A 17,135-nucleotide genomic window follows, 5' to 3' on the forward strand; every position below is an offset into this window, starting at 1 on the left:
TAGCCCCCAGTTTTTATCGAAGGAGTTTTCCTTCCATTCCATGTTCTATCCCGCGTTTACCAAAAATATCACCAAAGTCATACTTTAAAATGTTTCTTCACTTCCTTCTTGTATGGGGTGGAGTCTGTGCCGCTTATGCTCAAACTACTGCTAGCTCCCCCTTCTTGGCCCGGTTCCTCAACTTGAGTGACTACTCCATTTCTACCGTTGGAGGCGTATGCCGCGCAAACATTCGGCTCTGGAGGGTCGATAACTAATATAAATGACACAGGATGACACTCATACCACGTACAATATAAAGTGTGATGCCGATGCCACTCTTTGCACGCTCCCTGCGGCTGGTGCGACCGTTGTCACTGCCCCGTCATACGTCGAACTAGCATATACCGTTCCCTCAAGGACATTGTGAGCCATGATATTAGAACAGGAGCAAATTCCAATCTGGAGACGTAGCTAATCCCTAATCAGTACCTCTGTAGTCGAATGTACCTATATCGACGCTCGAGCATCGGCAGTATGCGTTACTGAACAGGCTTTTCCTACTGTGGTTGATCAGAGCGGGTCTTCCATATCAGCCTTGGCTATGGGTACCACGACTGTTACCCTGCCGTCCGCTTCCGTTGCACTGGGCTTTAACACGGCTGCTACAACGAATGCCAATGTCCGGACGACCGAGGGGGTTGTTTCGGCGACGGGAACTGCTTCTCACAGCGAAACTGCGACAACGACTGGCGCGGCGGTGAGTGCAACGAAGACTGGCGGTGCGAGCGAGGTGTTTGGGCACCGTAATTCTGGCCTGATTGTGGGCGCCGCAATGTTTGGCATATCTTTCTTATCCAGTGCATTGGTATCTGCGTTCTAGACATAATCCAAGTTTTTGCCTGGGCCGATGCTTCTCGATTGGAGTTGGCCCAAATCCAGTCGTGTCCTGGATCTCATTAGGTGTGATAATAAGAGCTAAACATGGACTTGGCAGAAATGTCGGGGACGAATTATATCATCGATATCCTAAGGCTTAAGAATATGAAATGCCACTTGGGGGCATGCACGTAGAACTTCAGTATTTATTGTGGGCCATTTTTCTTTTTTTAAAAAGGCGTCATTTATCACCCTCTTCGAGTACGTCACTTCTTTTGACTCGTCATACACCAGTAAAGACTTATATAACACAGGATAATGCCTGGCAGGTGAGGATTTTCTGTTTGGGCTTCCGCTGCCTTTATGAGGGGCGATAAAGTCCAGGCTCACTGAACAAAATAGGAGCATGGACTCTCGCTCGGTGATCTCTTCAATATAGTAGTCATGGGATCACTCAGGTGGGATGGTTGTATATTATCAGTCGCTGCATCCTCATGCCACATGCACTGAGATAACGTAAATGCTGCTTTGAGTGGCTGCAGAGGTTGCAAAGGCCGAGTCGTGCAGTCTATCAAGTTCTCCCTCACTTTATTTCTCCATATATAATCCGCCATTTCACTCCGGTATTCTCTTCCTCTTTCTAACTCCTCACTTCAACCGGAAGCCCCACACCAACCTTGAACACAATCTCCTATCTACTACCTTGTTCTCCTGGAGCCCATCCCACAATCTTCTCATCTTTACTTTTCATTCTCTCCAACCTCTGTTGCCGCTTTTCATTCGACAAGGCTCCTTTCATGGATGTGTGAGGAGCCAACGCAGTCCACAGTACCGATTTTTATCTATCTGGCAACCAAATTACGGTTCGATGCAATCTTCCAGCTCTTGGGTTAAAATGCCCCCTGATGCAGCTGGGCCAGTTATGGATTGCAACACTTAGGTACGCAACATACGGCAAACTCCAATGGGGAGAATGACAAACCGACAATCTCAACATCTGGAACGCCAGTATTGAGATATTGGTCGAACATCTCTGCGTCCTCACGCGGATCCACCAGACTCAGAAGTGGCAGGAAAAAGATGTGTCTACAGTGGTTGTTGAGGCAAATGCGTGGGAGGTTGTGGGGCCTTGCAAGCGAGAGATGGCAGTACAAGAGCACTGCCACCGAAACACAGGCAAGGCTGATTCTATACAAGCTAAGTCAGGCTGTAATACCTACCCTTGGAGCGATGCAATGAGCGATTAGTACGGTCGCAATCTCTTTCTCTTAACAACTCTCTCAGAGACCTATTATCACAAACGGTCTCGAAATCTCGCATGTGAAAGGTCGCCAGCGCATTCTTTCTGGCGCATCGATTAAAATCACAACATACACGACCTCGAGTTACAAAATTCATCTCTGAGATTTCGTTCAAAGATATAGCGAAGTCGCTATTTGCGATCCCTTCTTCACTGGTGCGCTGGACTGTTGACAAGATGAACATACTGTCCGGGTTCTACGAACGCGACACTGGTCACGAGGCAAAGTCGTAACCGCAACTTGATGGAGGGAGTAGATCATACGTGGAGTAGGGAGTTTGTCCTTTCCCCTGGTTTCCCTCTTGCGAACATTGAAACCGAATATTGGGCCTGAATTTGGACTACCATCCTTGTTCTTCATCAACCGTGGAAGATCGGTAGGAAAGGGGGTGATTTCGCTGTGAGTCTCGACAGTGTTCAACGTGGCTTGGACCTCCAGATTAGGTGAACTAAAGACCACCAATAACATCCGTGTCCTCTTTACACTGGAGGCATCTAAGGCCAAACTACCACATCCGCCGGGAAGATTACAACCACGAAGACGAATAATGAATGGGGACTTTGAGGTCAAGGACTTACGGGACTTCTGCGGGATCGTCCTGTTCGAACATTTGCAAGAAATACACCTGGATAACTCAAGGATAGGGTGGCAGCAATTATCCTCTTTTTTGCTAATGCAAACTTCCTCCACATCTCTCCCGAGTCCCACCTGCCCCGGGTATGAGCAGACGGTGGTTTCGTTCGTCCACATTCTCGTCAACGGTAACGAACTCTGAGCATCTTGTTGTTGCTCTTTTGTGGCCACAGGGCTTGGCGGTCGGGGTAGTCGCGGATCTTTTGTCGTTTGTTTTGTTCTGTTTTGATCAGATTACCAGTGATAGGAATTCTCATCAAAGTGCAAGTGCTGGCATGATCTTTGAATACTATTATTGTTTCTCGGATGTAATTTCCTTCAAATTTTACTATAGTGGTTTTGGTAAAGAACATCAGACGTGTTCGCTCCCCTGGCTTTAGGGCAGTCGATAATCTCTGCTGTGCTCACTGGGACTCGGGAGGCTGCAGGATTGCGGGGCTGGATGTGGGTCGCAGTATATAAGGTTCTCCAGTCGGGGAATTTCAGGTGGGGCCACAGTATTCAAATGTTGTGTCACCCGTTTCTTGTGTTCAAATCCAGGAATCTTTACCCTTCTTCAATTTTACTCACTCTATTGATGTCTGGCAACCGTAGCACCGCATTTTTAGAGTGCGGTGACGACTCGGGTAATTTTCCACGGACGCTGGTTTCAAGAATATACCGAGCTTTCAAATGTTCCTTTTGCTCCCACATGCATTTTGTCTGGCACGACTAGCCCGTATATGCATCAATTGATGAGATATATATTCTAGTTGGGCATTCATCGAAATGTCCTCTTCATGATAACTGACCATATGCACAGGCTTAAGTGTTCAAATCAACATTTGAATGTTTGTGATTCGTCGTGCAAGGACTAATCGTGCACATGTGGAAAGAACTTAGTAAGCGCCCTCCAGATGTCATAAATGAATCACCATTCCTAGCACTTGAGTCAACCTGATGCATGTGTACTTTGAGGAATCATCTCTCTGGATCCTCAAGAACATCTTAGCTCTCAAGTACTACATACCTGAGCTGATACGGCTTTGGGCAAGTACCTGACAAGTATAGGGAGAGATATGCAGATTTGTTGATACACTCAAGTGATTGACTGAGCCTAAACCTTAGTTATGAGAACTCTGATACAGTATCCCACATCCATATCATAATGATTGGAGCCGTCAACCAATTTCATGCGCACATGTGTAGGTTATCATCGACCGCTTAATTATTCAGAGAGAAGGTTTCTCTCTCCTGCCAGTTGGGGTCAATGTCTGGATCACACAATGACTCACTTGTTTATACACTTGCGCTTAACGGCCTTCCGTCTAGGCCTTACTTTGTCCGTTCCCTCTTCTATTTTCTCTTTCTTTTTGCATCTTCCATTATCCTTGATCGATTCCGTCTTCGGCTCCTCTTCCCCCCTTCCCTCTATTCCCCCTCTTACCTCTTACCTCTTCCCTCTTCCTCTCCGCTCTTTACTCTTTCTTCTTTCTTTTTCCTTGTCAATCCACCCAGATTCCTCAATTTATTACCCAAAATGATGTCCCTCCCACTCGAAGGGACTCAAAAGTGGCGCGAGAGGGCTTGTTCAGAGACCACCATGCTGACAGCCCCACAGCTCACAGCAACCTTGTGAGAACTTCACTTTCCATGAGACTTTATGAACTCGAATGCTAATCTGACATCAATAGAAGCCCGAATTAGCCTTATTCTTGGGCCATCGAGCTCTCCCGCGGAATCTCCCACCGCCAGTCAGTGATGCCGAGGATCTGATACCAGACGCACGAGTGGTGCAAGTCTGTTACAAACAAACATTTTCCGTGCTGGGTGCCTTTCATAAAACATACCCCAAACTATTCTCTGGAGACGCGGATACACAGAAGGAACTCCATTTTACATGTCCGGCAGTTGGACTGGACTTCGACGACGCAAGATGATCAATCGATACCTTCCAAACTCGAATATGCCACGACACAGGTGATGGAGAAGGGTCCAGCTATCAAGATCGATCCACCATTGAAGACCCAAGGCCCCGGGCCAAGGGCACGGAGTTCATGATTGCCAAAGCCTGTGGGAATCGCTATTGGAACTACGACGACTACGCAAACGATCTCCTCGTTCTTGCTCAAGAACCTCAAGAATGAGGCAAATATCAAGACTACTGCCATACAGCTAGAAGTGGTCGCAGATTTCTCTATCAAAACGTCAACGAAGGAATGAAGGGCCCTTGTGTCCTAAAACCTTGGCCTCAAAAAAGCCAACATTAAGGGTATAGCAAAGAAATGAGTCGCATGGGATCAGTGCCTCTGATGCACTGTACGCGATGCTACGTTCTTTCATGCCACCTTTGAAATGTCCAAGTGACTTGGGCGATCAAGCAAATTCAGAATTACGGTCTGTGCACTTGAAACTGCGATCTATTCTAGCTGGTTCGGCGGAGTGAGAGCTGTACGAAAAACTCTTATCCATCGTCGCTCAACTTGCTCAGGCTAGTGGTAATTCGAAATTGCCACTGAAATGTTAATTACGCGAGCGATTTCCAAATCAGATGAATGGCTCAAAGTGGAACAGCCAGAAACATTGAAGCTGGCCCAGGCGTGATATCGACCTCGACAGAATATGGATGCAGTCATTCATTATCTTGTGGACCACTTGAACGCTCACTTCAGTCCCTGGGGTCCAGTGAGGCTGAAGTTGAGAACTTGGATGAGTCTGAAACGGGAGCTATACTGGGGCAAATGCCAAGGTTGACGTCAAGGTTCATAATATCCACTTGTTGTGTCGTTTATGTTTTGCTGGCGAATGAGTTCAAGCTGTACATGGCGGGAACAAACGTCAACAAAGCACTTTATTCTCTCAACAAGGCGACTTCCAGCTTTGAACTCCCCTCCTTCTCCCAGGAAGACCAGGAAAGGAAAGAAAGGTGTGGGCCTAGATACTTCGACTGAACCGAGGGAGAGACGACCCCGCAGTCATACATTAACGCATATGATCTATATCGAAGCACCGTTGTTGCAAAACCTACTTCCACGTCAATTCTGACTTTGCGTGACAGTTGCACCTTTGTCTGATATGATGGGCCCATTCATGTGCGAAAATCGTCCACCTCTCACTTGACTGGATTCCCTGCGATTGTTCAGGTATAGGCTGTGGGGATTCCCAGTCCTGGGTATCTTGGTGGTGATGAAACTAGCTGGCTACTGCGATGGTGGGGAAAGCGGCGAAAAAGGCAAGAACATTGTTGGTGTCAGGATTCCAATTTGATTTAACTGGCGGCCAAGGGGTAACCGGCATACCAGCATACAAATAATGAACGGAGGATGCATGGAGATATAGAATCTTGGAAGTGAAAAGTGAAGTGGCGGAGAATGGGAAGTTTCTCAACCGCACGCTCACTCTGTGAATGGGATTTGGCAGGAACGCTGAAACTCGAAAAGCATGGTCATAAAAGGCATACAGGTCATGCATTCCTGGCTCTTCCGATGCCAGACAAAAGTACGATGTTGCTGTGTTGTCGTGCAGAGCAACATCAAGACAGAGGAGTGATGGCAGATAGTGGTTACGAAAGGGTATATTGGCAATCCATATCTGAACCGACCAAATGGTTCGAGGAACCCGCCTGAGGGTTCTTGCCTTGGTCGAAATTACAAGACCTCGTTTGGGAAGAAGGCGACTCAGGTCTCGAAGTCAACAACCAATCCACCCCGCTCGGAACACCAATCTATGGCGGACTTCGGCATTGTCAGGTAGGAACGGAGCGATCAGTTTACCAGGCCAGGATCCTGGAATTTTGTGAATGGGGAACCAGTACTACCTCGAAGCTAAAGTGGAGTCACATAAGCGCCGAAAAGCCCGAGGTATCTGAGAAAGGCCATGCTCCTCTTGTTGACCATCGAAGGTGGAGGCTTCATCTGGCCGGGTTAGGGACCTGAAGTCTATCAAGCGCATCCCAGCAACATCGGGAAAAGCGATTAAGATCAGGTACGGGTTTCAGCTCAATAAGAATGTTGTGAATTCTGACACTTTGTGCCCCTGCTCATGTGTGGTCGTTATGTACTATGCAATAACGCTGATATATCCAGCCTCCATCAACGAATACAGCCCTTTCGCTGCACCGAATCGGGAAATTAGAAAGAGGAAGGAAGATGTGTCAATCGGGTCGCAATGTTTGGTAAAGGATTTTGATTCCTTGACAGCTCCTACTCAAAACGCTACTACTGCTACGATTGATGCATCGAGCTTATCTTTCCACCACCGCGTCAGAATCAGTTCACGCCCCGATCAGAATTTCCTCAATTGGAATTCACTCCGTGTATCCCAGATACACCTGGCTCAGCGGTCATCCCCATGGTCACTGCGCTGACCCAACTGTCACCGATTTCAACCACGGTATCGGAGTTTTTGCGGATTGCGCAGCGGACTTTGAGTCCTGTCGCATGCTCGATGCACAACGAGCATCAATTGACGATGCTCTTGCCCGCATGGATAGCTGCACACATTCAAAATTGCTGGACCTGGTCACCGCCATCGATAGCATTGGCGACGCGGATTTAAGGCATGTGGCTCTTGAGTTGGTCGGGCCGATGGTCAGGCGCGAGCAAAATCGTTCCTACATAGATCCGAATGTATTGCCCCTTAGTTTTTCTTTTCCAAGTTATGTCCGATTGCTTTCAAATGTTTCCATGGTTTTTCTTTTCCAATTTGCGTCTCCAATTTGATCGCCGTTGAGCTTGTGGAAAAAATTAGGCTTGCTGACAAGCTCGAACGTCGAACCTTCGCCATCTCTCTCCTTGAGCTCAAAAGGCAAGCAACGTGCGATCGAGTGACCAACGGACGACGAGGCCGTTGCTGTGTTACTGGAACATCGGCTAGAAAGATAGATTGTACCGGACGAGTGGGCTACGGGTGATTACACTTCGGAAGCCTTCAAACTCTTTATTGTGCATGCAGCGTCATCAAAAAATATTCGGCCCTATTCATGAGCATTGGGTGTGTGCTTAGCTTACGCCGTTTACTTATAAAGGTGGCGACGGAGAGTGGGTTGAAGGGTTCTAAGCTACTCGAGAGCCTCGAAAACGGTCCCCTCACTTCGGTGATGCACACCTTCGTTCGGGAATACAATACTGCGTGGGACCTCACGAAGGCTCGGGTCCACTCTAACACTGCTGTCGTAATTATGGCCTATAAGATTCTCTGTCTGCAATGAATTCCCGAAATCGAGTTCACACCGGTCCTCAACAGCATCGTTAGTGACCCGAAGACCTTTTACCTATTAAGTCGGGAGACCCCCTGGCTATAGTTAGGCCTTGGTGTCGCGGACGAAGACGATAATCATGAAACTGAAGACGATGAAAGTGCGAGCGACGAAAGTGCGGGGGACGCAAGTGAGGGCGATTCGGATACTGAGTGGGTGAACCCCTTCGATTGAGACATGCATGCCATTACAAGTTTTAGTGGTTATGAGCCTTATCGGATTCTGGATTTTTCTATTTCCTTTCTCCAGTAATCGGAATATAGTACCGGGGCTTTCTGTCGATGTTGTAAGTCATATGCATTACAAATAGGCAATGCCCTAATCAGGTGAGTATGAATAGTAGTGAGAAACACAAGTCAGATGGGAGATAAAGGGCAGTTGGAGGTGTATAAGACTAGCGTTTACGCTCGCGCATCCTCTGTTTGACTTATCTTCCCATTCCCTTCTTTCTTCTCTTCTCTCTTCTTTATTTCTCCGTCGCCCCTCCAACTCCCAGAACGACCCCGACCTTCTTCGAAAGCCATTTCTTTTGTCCTCTTTTTCTTTCATCCGCCATCAAAATGGCTGAGTATGTTCCGATTCCCTTACTTCCCTTCCCTCCGATGTTTATGTGGCTAATATGTGGATTTCAAAAGAAATAACACCAGACCTTTCCCTCGCGTGAGGGCTTTCACAAACCCAATTCGTCCTGACCTGTTCAACCCTGACCAGTTCAACCCTGACCAGTTCAACCCTGACCAGCTCAACCCTGACCAGTTCAACCCTGGCCAGTTCAACCCTGACCTTGAGGAGCCTCTACAAGCGACTGATGAACCTGAGACGCTTCCCGCTAGTGAAATTCTCCCAGATGTCACGTAAGTAGCCCCCGTTGATTAACATATGACCAAATTGAAACAAAAGCTGATTTCAGATTGATATAACTAGCCTCTCCAGCGATCTACCTGCAAGTGCAATCGGCCCGGTGATCACCCTGCCAGCCCCAATCACCGGCACAGAGCCCATGCCGCCAGGAAAGTGGGCGGATCTCATCATGACACCCCCCCTCAGGTTTCCCATCGCAATTTCCAGATATGGTCTCAGGGGAGACATTCTGGAAAAGCTTCTGGCCATGAAGTGCATCAACGAACCTGTTCTCCGCTGGAAAGCGAGCTCGAATTCGCCTTGGGACGCAAAAACACTCTATTCGCGCATCAACTACAGCACGATTAATGTGGAAGCCGCCGTAATGCAGTGTGTGGGAACGATCATCCAGGACCCCCAGGAAATGTGCCATAGCTGTAGCAGGCGGTATGGTCCATTTGCGTTCTGCGTCCGGGTGGACGGAGTACAGGATTGTGGGAACTGTCATTGGAGCAGGCAGTCCTACCGGTGCTCCTTTAACACCAGCCTGCCCGCTCGCCCGGTTCGGTGGAGAGGGCAGCGTGTGAGGCCGGAAGAAGCAGACGCCGTTGCGGAGGAAATTGCTGAGCTGAAGGATGCTCATCGGGAGATTTTGAAATTGTTGGCGTCTCATGCCGATGCACTTGAGAATGCATCTGATTACTACAAAGCGACAGTGTTTGCTGATCCACTGCAAATCGGTCTAACGATACCGCCTTCTGAGAGGGTGCAGGCCCTCGAGGAGTATTACCATTATCTCACTTATCTTTGGATTCCGGAAGGTCATAGCGCAAGCCTGAAGACCAGTGAGGAGTTCGGACATCTGGCTGATAAGGTGACTAAAACTATGGCCAGAATAGAAGTCTTGTTGGAGTAGCTGGTCATATGGCTTCTTGTGTGTGTGTTTTTTGGCCTAATGGGCAGATGCTTTCATTTATGTACTATTATTTCTCTTTAGTGATGCCTCTTGAAGATGCCAATATCGTGTACTAGTAGCGAGCAGGTTTCTGTTTCATCCATCATGCCTTGATACGCACCTGTTCTACTTGAGAGTTCGACCATTGAAACTAATATTTGCTTGAAAAGAGAACCTCCGTGAAAATAATGGCTTGCCAAACGTTTGTCGTTGAATCTATATGATAGAGAAATAATCACGTGTGTACATATTGATCGAGGTTGTTGCGAATTCCGGAGTAGGAATAGGAGACTATTCTAACCCAGCAGCAATTAAAACTCGGCACCGATGCTATACGCAGAATTTGATATCAGTATCCCCATAGCGATTGTTCATCACGTAGCTGATGGGGTATTGCAAACTTCTACATCATATGCATTTTTTGAATTTTGGTATTGACTCTATAGTGGGTCCGTCCTGCGTGTCCATCAGCCTGCAGCCTTTTTCCTGTGATCGCTCCACATTAAGATTAAATCGAGGACCTTGTGATTACACAACGAAAGCCCGCAATTTCCTATCAATTACCTAATAAGATTCAATACCAGTTAAATGTTTGAATTACAGCAGCAGAGAGCACCCTCCTTTTGAACATATGTCGATACCAGAAAAGTGCTAGCATTTCCTATAGAAAATGATTTCAACACCCAAGTTACTAAATATCCACATCCTTTGCGCCGCAGTAGCCTTCGGCCTACTAGGTTCAGCGAAAGGATTAGACGAAAGTCTCATCGCGACCGTGGTGGACCTGCGCTCGTTTATCAAGGAATATCAGCTCCATGCAGCCTACTTGAACGCGGATGAACGAGCAAGCAGACTATCGGACATTACATCCATGGTGCATCTTGGGAGCATACCGGGGGCGTTCATTGCCTTTTTCTCCAGCCACTGGATTGGGCCTCTTTGGACCATGCGCCAACTATGTCTGCTTTGGATCGTGGGCACGGTGATTTTCATCACTTCTGCCGGAAACATGAGACAGCTCATTGCCGGTCGGTTCATTATGGGTCTCGGTATTGGACAGGCAGGCATTGTTGGGCCTATTTACCTTGCTGAGATTGCGCCTAGTGCTTCTAGGGGTCTGCTGGTGGGTATTTATGCTTCGTCTGAGTATATTGGTGTTTTGATTGGGGTGAGATGAAATGTTCCGATGTCTGAGGCGATGCAAGGTTATGTATGATTGCTAAGCTGAAAATCTATTTAGTATTTCGCTGGCTATGGGGCCTCGCTTCATATCTCTGGTGGGAGCTCGAGCCAGTGGATTCTTCCAGAGAGCAGCCAGCTCATGACGGCTGGTGTATTACTTGTCTGTTCACTCGGCTGCGTCGAAAGCCCCAAGTATTCCGTTTCGTGCGGCCGAACAACCGCGGCTCTCCAAAGTCTTGCTCGGCTCTGGGGGCTGCCTGTCGACGATCCCTCAATTGTGCGTGAGTTTGGTGTTCTTCAAAACGAGCATGCTACAAAGTCGTCGGCTGGAGAATCGGGACTATCTATTATACAGCAACTCAAAGCGCTATCTGGGGGTCGTGCCAATCTTTATCGAATGCTGTTCCTGGTTTGCGCACAGATTCTTAGTCAATGGTCGGGGACGAACGCCATCACAAGTAAGTCAAATATCCTGATACTAGGTTAAGTGATACTGACGCTCCACGAAAGCATATGCGCCGAAGTTCTTTGCTCTCGTCAATGTGAGTGGGAATTCTGAAAAACTGTTGAAGACCGCGATCTTTGGAGTGGTCAAACTTGTGTCGGCGATTATAAGCGCATTGTTCTTCATCGATCGTATTGGAAGAAAGAAAACTCTCGTTTCTGGTATCTTCCTTCAACTCCTGGCACTGCTTTACGTTGCCATTTTCATCACTGCCTGGGATGGACTAGGTGATCCGGATTCCGGGAATGCGTCTCGAGCCGCCGATGGTGCTGTTGCGGCGATCTATCTTACTGGAGTTGGCTACGCGTTTGGCTGGAATTCCATCCAGTATTTGATTAATGCGGAGATGCTTCCATCGCCGGTCCGGACGCTTGGCACAAGCTTCTTGATGTCCTTTCATTATGCCAATAAGTTTGCTCTTGTCAAGGTGATATCCCTCCTCTTTGCCCAGCACTCTTCATTGCCTAACAGCAGCTAATCTCGATATGATCTATCCAGGCTCTTCCGAATATGATGCTAAAAGATGCGCTCCAGCCGAAAGGGACATTCTGGTTTTTCTTTGCGATTGCCTTGGTAGGCTTTGTGTGGGGGATTGTGTGGCTACCGGAAACATCCCGAAAGAATTTGGAGGAGACTAGCGAATTGCTGCGGTAAGCCCAATTCATGTCACTCAAATCAGATTCATAGCTTTGCGGTAGAATTATCAGCTCGTAAGGTTAACTAAAGGTGGCAAAAAATGGGGGTCCGGATAAGTTCACGACAGATTCGTAGTCCAACTATCCGGACCGGGATCTGTGGTAAACCTATCCCAGACCCAAATACTGGGGCCTCACCATCCTTGGTTGAGACCAAGGTGCACCTTCGCCCCACATTTCTACTCAGTTCTACTCATTATCCCCTTTCTTCAATGCTCTTCTTCTCTTCTTCCCTATCTTCGATTAGCTCGTTACTAAGATCACTATATATAATAGTGTGACTATCTGAAGCATAATAGCTTGCTCAACTTTATTCGGAAAATCTGGTCTTCAAACGCGTGCGTAAGTGGTCGGCACTCCTACTCCTATTCGCCTGCTTTATCTCTTGGAACGATGCCGTTGTTGCCGGAAACTTGGCTGCCTTCCTGGGCCCCACTTATAAGGCTGAATGCACAGAACGACCGACCCACTCTCCCCACCCACATACCCATTTCCTTTTGCTACAACAAACTTTTCGGCACGTTCACCGTGTCACGCGAAACGCAAAACACAAAAGCCTCTGTGGATCTAGCTATGTGTATCGGAGGTATTTTGAGACAATCGAAAATCGAATACACACCCAGCTGAAAGTTCCTTGCCGGGGCCCACATTCCCTCTGGCATAAACCGGCGACGACCGAGCTAAACTTTGCAACCTTGCGGGAAGACGTCGTTATTTCGGACTAAATATTCTTCAACCTGAAAACCCCATTCCAACTTGTTTTCTGTGCGTCCCATCACATTCACAGGATTCATCATGTCTCTGCGAGGGCACAAGGATACCACTTGCAATCCTGCCATGGCACCAACAAGGTCTAGCAAATGGGCTCAGACAATTGACTCTTCCTATGCCGACTGGATATGCCTGCTCTTGTGCTTCAATACCGGGCTATGCGACAGTTGCGCATTCAACTCCTGGTCCTGTTTCCTCGCCATGCAAACCGGTCCGTTATATCCAGCGCCAGATAATACCGACTGAGAACATATATAAGCTGACCTTATATCAGGAAACACAATCGTGCTCGGACTGGGAGCATCCCAACAACCCATCGGATCCCCCCACGCATGGAGCCGGTCCCTAGTCTCGATCTTCTCTTTCATAATCGGCGGCATTTTTTTCGCACGTCTGACCCATTTTCTGGGACCGCGCCGCCGCGGCACGCTAGTCATATCATTCGCCATCCAAAGCATCATGATCATCGTCACTGCGGCGCTGATCCAGACAGGCGTGATCCAAAAACAGATTGGGAACGCCTTCACGTTCGAAAATCCAAATCTGGCTCTGATCCCCATCGCACTGATGGCGTTTCAATCCGCCGGCTCGATCAACTCCACCCGTGTCTTGGGTTTCAATGAGATTCCTGGTGTCGTATTGACAAGTGTTTATTATGATCTCGCCTCGGATGCGCTTTTCTTCCAGGATTTAGCCGCAAACCCGAAACGGAATCGTCGTGTCGCGGGGGCTTTGATGCTTTTGACTGGGGCCATTGTGGGAGGTTGGTTAAGTCGATCTGCGGGGGGTATGGCGGTATCGCTGTGGCTGGCTGCATTCTTGAAGTTTACGGCGGGCGTCGGCTGGTTTTTCTGGAGTCCTGCATGATTGATAGATTATGCATTCGGCTATGGCGGCCGATAGAGGCCACCCGAGGGTCACATCCCAATTTCAACTTTCCGACCGGCAGAAAGTAAATTACGAGTAATTCCAAATTCATTGTTATATTATGTTGTGATCTGATGGTAATGCGGATGGATTACTATCTAAGACTCTAACTAATCTTAAGTTCTAACTATCGAGCCGTCAGGTGACCCTAACAGGGGGTCATGTGACATATTACTTCTCTTTCTTTTAGGTATTTTATCACAACAACTGGGAAGAAAGAGAGGCAGAGATCTTAGTCATATTTGATAATCCATTCTTAAGTCTCTTCTCAAGTCCCTTCTCAAGTCCCTATTCAAGTGCCTTCTCAAGTCTACTCTCAAGTCTACTCTCAAGTCTCGTCTAAAAGTGACCCGTATTTAGATCAAATCCCTCAAGATATTCCGATATGTGATAAATGCAGCACGGGAAATAGGGCGGTGAAGTGAAAATTGGAATTGGGATGTGACCCTTGGCCTCTATCGGCCGCCATACATTGTTTATGTAATACCTCCCCGCACCATCCGCTCGAACTTGGGCTTCAGCGAAAAAAATACACACACTTGAAATATGAATGCTCCATGTTCCTCTCTCCCATCCCGGCAATCATATCTGCACATTTGTTTCCTCCAGTCTCTTCCACTTCAGACTTTCCTCACTTCTCCCTGAGTTCAGCTACTCATCATTCCCACCATCGCCACGGGTATCCGTGGCAGTATCTCTAATGTCGGCCCCAAGAATCATACCGGTATATATGCAGCAAGATTCATTGACTGGATCTTTGAAAGTCTTATCCACGACAAACTCATCAGGAAGCTCAAAACCCGATACACATCGCGCGAGGGTTTGGAGAGTATATTTGTGTAAATACTCTGCGCCGGACGGCCAAAGTCTTTGGGAGAGCGCTTTCCTACCATTGCGTGGATCAGTGAGGACGCCATCTTGTACCCCAAAGATGTGGGAAACTTCTGGCTCGCTCAAGGACTTAGGTACCAAATGAGCGGCCTTGACAAAACTGGCGGGTACAGCAAAACAGAGAACATGACAGAAGGAGTGATCTTTTGGATGAGTTGGTAGGCCGTAATATTGCTTCACATCCTTCTTGAATGCTTTTTGGTCGAAGGGGCGTTTTTTGGTTTTCGCTGCTGCCCCCATGACGCGGGGAATGATTGTATCCGCATAAGCTCTCCGCAAGAGTCCATCATCCGACGGTCCGGTGACCCTTTGACGCTTCATCTCAACAAGTAAATCTTCTTCGATCAACCTTCGCTGTCGCTTAAGTAAATCGAGAATCTGTGAGGTTGCTCGGAACCTTTTCAAAACGGGATCGATCTCTGTCTGGAAATCGGTGCTGTTAATTAACCCCGGAGGATGAGATTTCATAAAGTCCTTGTTGGATACAACTGATTCTATGCAGCGAAGTAAATTATCATAACAGCTGACAAGAAAGAGAGGCTAAGATCCTAGTCATATAAGTAATCCATTCTCAAGTCCCTTCTCAAACCTATTCTCAAGTCTACTCTCAAGACTACCCTCAAGTCTCCTCTTAAATCTACTCTCAAGACTACCCTCAAGTCTCCTCTTAAATCTACTCTCAAGACTACTTTCAAGTCTTTTCTCAAGTCTGCTCCCAAGTTTTTTCTAAAAGTGATCCGTATTTAGATCAAATCTCTTAAGATACTCCTGTATGTGATAAACATTGAATACAATACGGGCGGGAAACAGGGCGGTGAGGTTAGGAGTTGAAATTCGGATGTGTAGTTGGGTGGCGGCTATTGGCCGCCGCAGTCGGGACAACTATATACGCCGAACCCAGTTTAGTAATAATTGAAACCATAAATAGTACTAGGCGATATTTGGTGGAAAGCCACTACAGATGTGTTTGAAGACTGTCGGTATAGAACAGAAGTACGTACGTGCACATGTGTGGACCTTAGTACTAGTAATATTGGATCATTTAAACATTTGAAAGGTGTGGACAATCCAAGAGTCCTAGGTACTACGCATGCACTAGTATAAACATGCTATTCACGGCTAGATATATCCGGGGCTAACGGCCCCAGTGGAGCCAGAGAATACTGATGTCGACAGGTGTTGCTATGGCCAGGTAATAATCTAGATGGTGAGGCTAAGTAGTGTAGTATTTGATATCATAGTCAGTCTGGATTCTGGAATTTGATATGACCCTCGGTCCTCGCAGCTCAGCGACAGCTTGCATGAAATTCAATAATGACAAGAATCATCTGTCTCACAAGACCCCTAGAGTCACCGCATGCCCTCAGATCTATCAAATAACTCGACTACCTCATCTGTGGTGGCTCGAACCTTGTCGACCAGCTCTTCAATACTCTGGTAAAGCTCCCGGAGCCATGGTCCTGCTAGGCATGTCGAGTATGCTTTTGTGTCGATTGGTAAGAGTTCTGCTGGAAGTGGGTTCGAAAGCTTTTGAATGGTGCCCAGTGCCAGTTGAGTTTGCTTCTTTGCATCCTCCATTTGCTTTCGAAGTACCTCCATTTGAGCATACAACCGATCTCTTTCAATGCTGAACTCTTCTTCCATGAGCTCATTTCGAGTGTAGCCTTGGTTTGCCGGCCGACCGTTCACAGATTCGGTGATTGTCTCCAAAGCCACATCTGAATCAAGTACTCCGTTCCTCGTCTGACAGGAGGATGAACAGTTGTCTTCGGGGTGCTCAACAGAGCCGGTTTCTTTCCTATAAATAGGTTCATCAGATAAGTAACCATCAAGTTAAAGGAGATGGAGATGCATAACTGAACTAACCCTGATATCTTGCTACTGATAGTGAGGGCACCAGTATGAAGGGATGTGTGTTGGATAAGATCTAGAAGGGGCAAAGTGAAGTGAGGAAAGCAGAAAAATACTAGGTGAGAATTGGTAAGAGAGAGAAGAGTAAGAGAAACGAAAAGGGATCAGGCGACGGTTGTTAGAATAGATCAGACTGAGTAAAGAAAAGAGCAGGAGGGATTTTGGAGGTACGTATATAAGAGAAAAAGTAAAGTAAAGATAGTAAGAGGAATACTTCTTTAAACTGTGAGTCTGGTGGGGAGAGAAATAAGAAGGAAAGAAACAGAGGGAAAGGTAAGATTAAGTCCCAGAGAGAATGGAGGGGATTCACCAGGTCTTACTTTTTGATATTCAGTATTATCACAGCATCATTCGCTCACATTCTTATCTGCACTATCAGCTTCTTCTGAATTCAATGTTTATAACCCCTCCCCAAATACCGATGGTAGTG

At 47.3% G+C, this 17,135-nt stretch overlaps 7 protein-coding genes across 7 annotated transcripts; 5 read left to right on the forward strand and 2 right to left on the reverse strand.

Annotated features, from left to right (window-relative positions):
- Positions 1 to 583: 583 nt before the first annotated feature.
- N7466_003206 (uncharacterized protein) lies at positions 584 to 862 on the forward strand (the record flags this gene model as incomplete). Its single annotated transcript, XM_057162603.1, has 1 exon — positions 584 to 862. One exon carries the CDS (start codon positions 584 to 586, stop codon positions 860 to 862), a length of 279 nt encoding a protein of 92 aa, XP_057023718.1.
- A 6,890-nt stretch (positions 863 to 7,752) lies between these two features.
- On the forward strand, positions 7,753 to 8,202 carry N7466_003207 (uncharacterized protein; the record flags this gene model as incomplete). The annotated part of the gene is made up of 2 exons (XM_057162604.1): positions 7,753 to 7,944; positions 8,074 to 8,202. The coding sequence occupies 2 exons, from the start codon at positions 7,753 to 7,755 to the stop codon at positions 8,200 to 8,202; spliced, it is 321 nt and encodes a 106-aa protein (XP_057023719.1).
- Positions 8,203 to 8,588: 386 nt separating this feature from the next.
- On the forward strand, positions 8,589 to 9,784 carry N7466_003208 (DUF3716 domain-containing protein; the record flags this gene model as incomplete). The annotated part of the gene is made up of 3 exons (XM_057162605.1): positions 8,589 to 8,596; positions 8,694 to 8,882; positions 8,953 to 9,784. The coding sequence occupies 3 exons, from the start codon at positions 8,589 to 8,591 to the stop codon at positions 9,782 to 9,784; spliced, it is 1,029 nt and encodes a 342-aa protein (XP_057023720.1).
- Positions 9,785 to 10,493: 709 nt separating this feature from the next.
- N7466_003209 (quinate permease) lies at positions 10,494 to 12,164 on the forward strand (the record flags this gene model as incomplete). Its single annotated transcript, XM_057162606.1, has 4 exons — positions 10,494 to 10,991; positions 11,064 to 11,463; positions 11,516 to 11,937; positions 12,009 to 12,164. 4 exons carry the CDS (start codon positions 10,494 to 10,496, stop codon positions 12,162 to 12,164), a joined length of 1,476 nt encoding a protein of 491 aa, XP_057023721.1.
- An 836-nt stretch (positions 12,165 to 13,000) lies between these two features.
- Positions 13,001 to 13,843, forward strand: N7466_003210 (YoaK family protein; the record flags this gene model as incomplete). Its single annotated transcript, XM_057162607.1, has 2 exons — positions 13,001 to 13,187; positions 13,251 to 13,843. The coding sequence occupies 2 exons, from the start codon at positions 13,001 to 13,003 to the stop codon at positions 13,841 to 13,843; spliced, it is 780 nt and encodes a 259-aa protein (XP_057023722.1).
- A 711-nt stretch (positions 13,844 to 14,554) lies between these two features.
- N7466_003211 (uncharacterized protein) lies at positions 14,555 to 15,115 on the reverse strand (the record flags this gene model as incomplete). The annotated part of the gene is made up of 1 exon (XM_057162608.1): positions 14,555 to 15,115. One exon carries the CDS (start codon positions 15,113 to 15,115, stop codon positions 14,555 to 14,557), a length of 561 nt encoding a protein of 186 aa, XP_057023723.1.
- A 1,029-nt stretch (positions 15,116 to 16,144) lies between these two features.
- Positions 16,145 to 17,053, reverse strand: N7466_003212 (uncharacterized protein; the record flags this gene model as incomplete). The annotated part of the gene is made up of 2 exons (XM_057162609.1): positions 16,145 to 16,592; positions 17,049 to 17,053. 2 exons carry the CDS (start codon positions 17,051 to 17,053, stop codon positions 16,145 to 16,147), a joined length of 453 nt encoding a protein of 150 aa, XP_057023724.1.
- Positions 17,054 to 17,135: the final 82 nt, after the last annotated feature.

Source organism: Penicillium verhagenii, assembly GCF_028828195.1.
Source record: "Penicillium verhagenii strain IBT 33310 chromosome Unknown utg000004l_segment0_segment0, whole genome shotgun sequence".
Classification (NCBI taxonomy): Eukaryota; Fungi; Ascomycota; class Eurotiomycetes; order Eurotiales; family Aspergillaceae; genus Penicillium; species Penicillium verhagenii.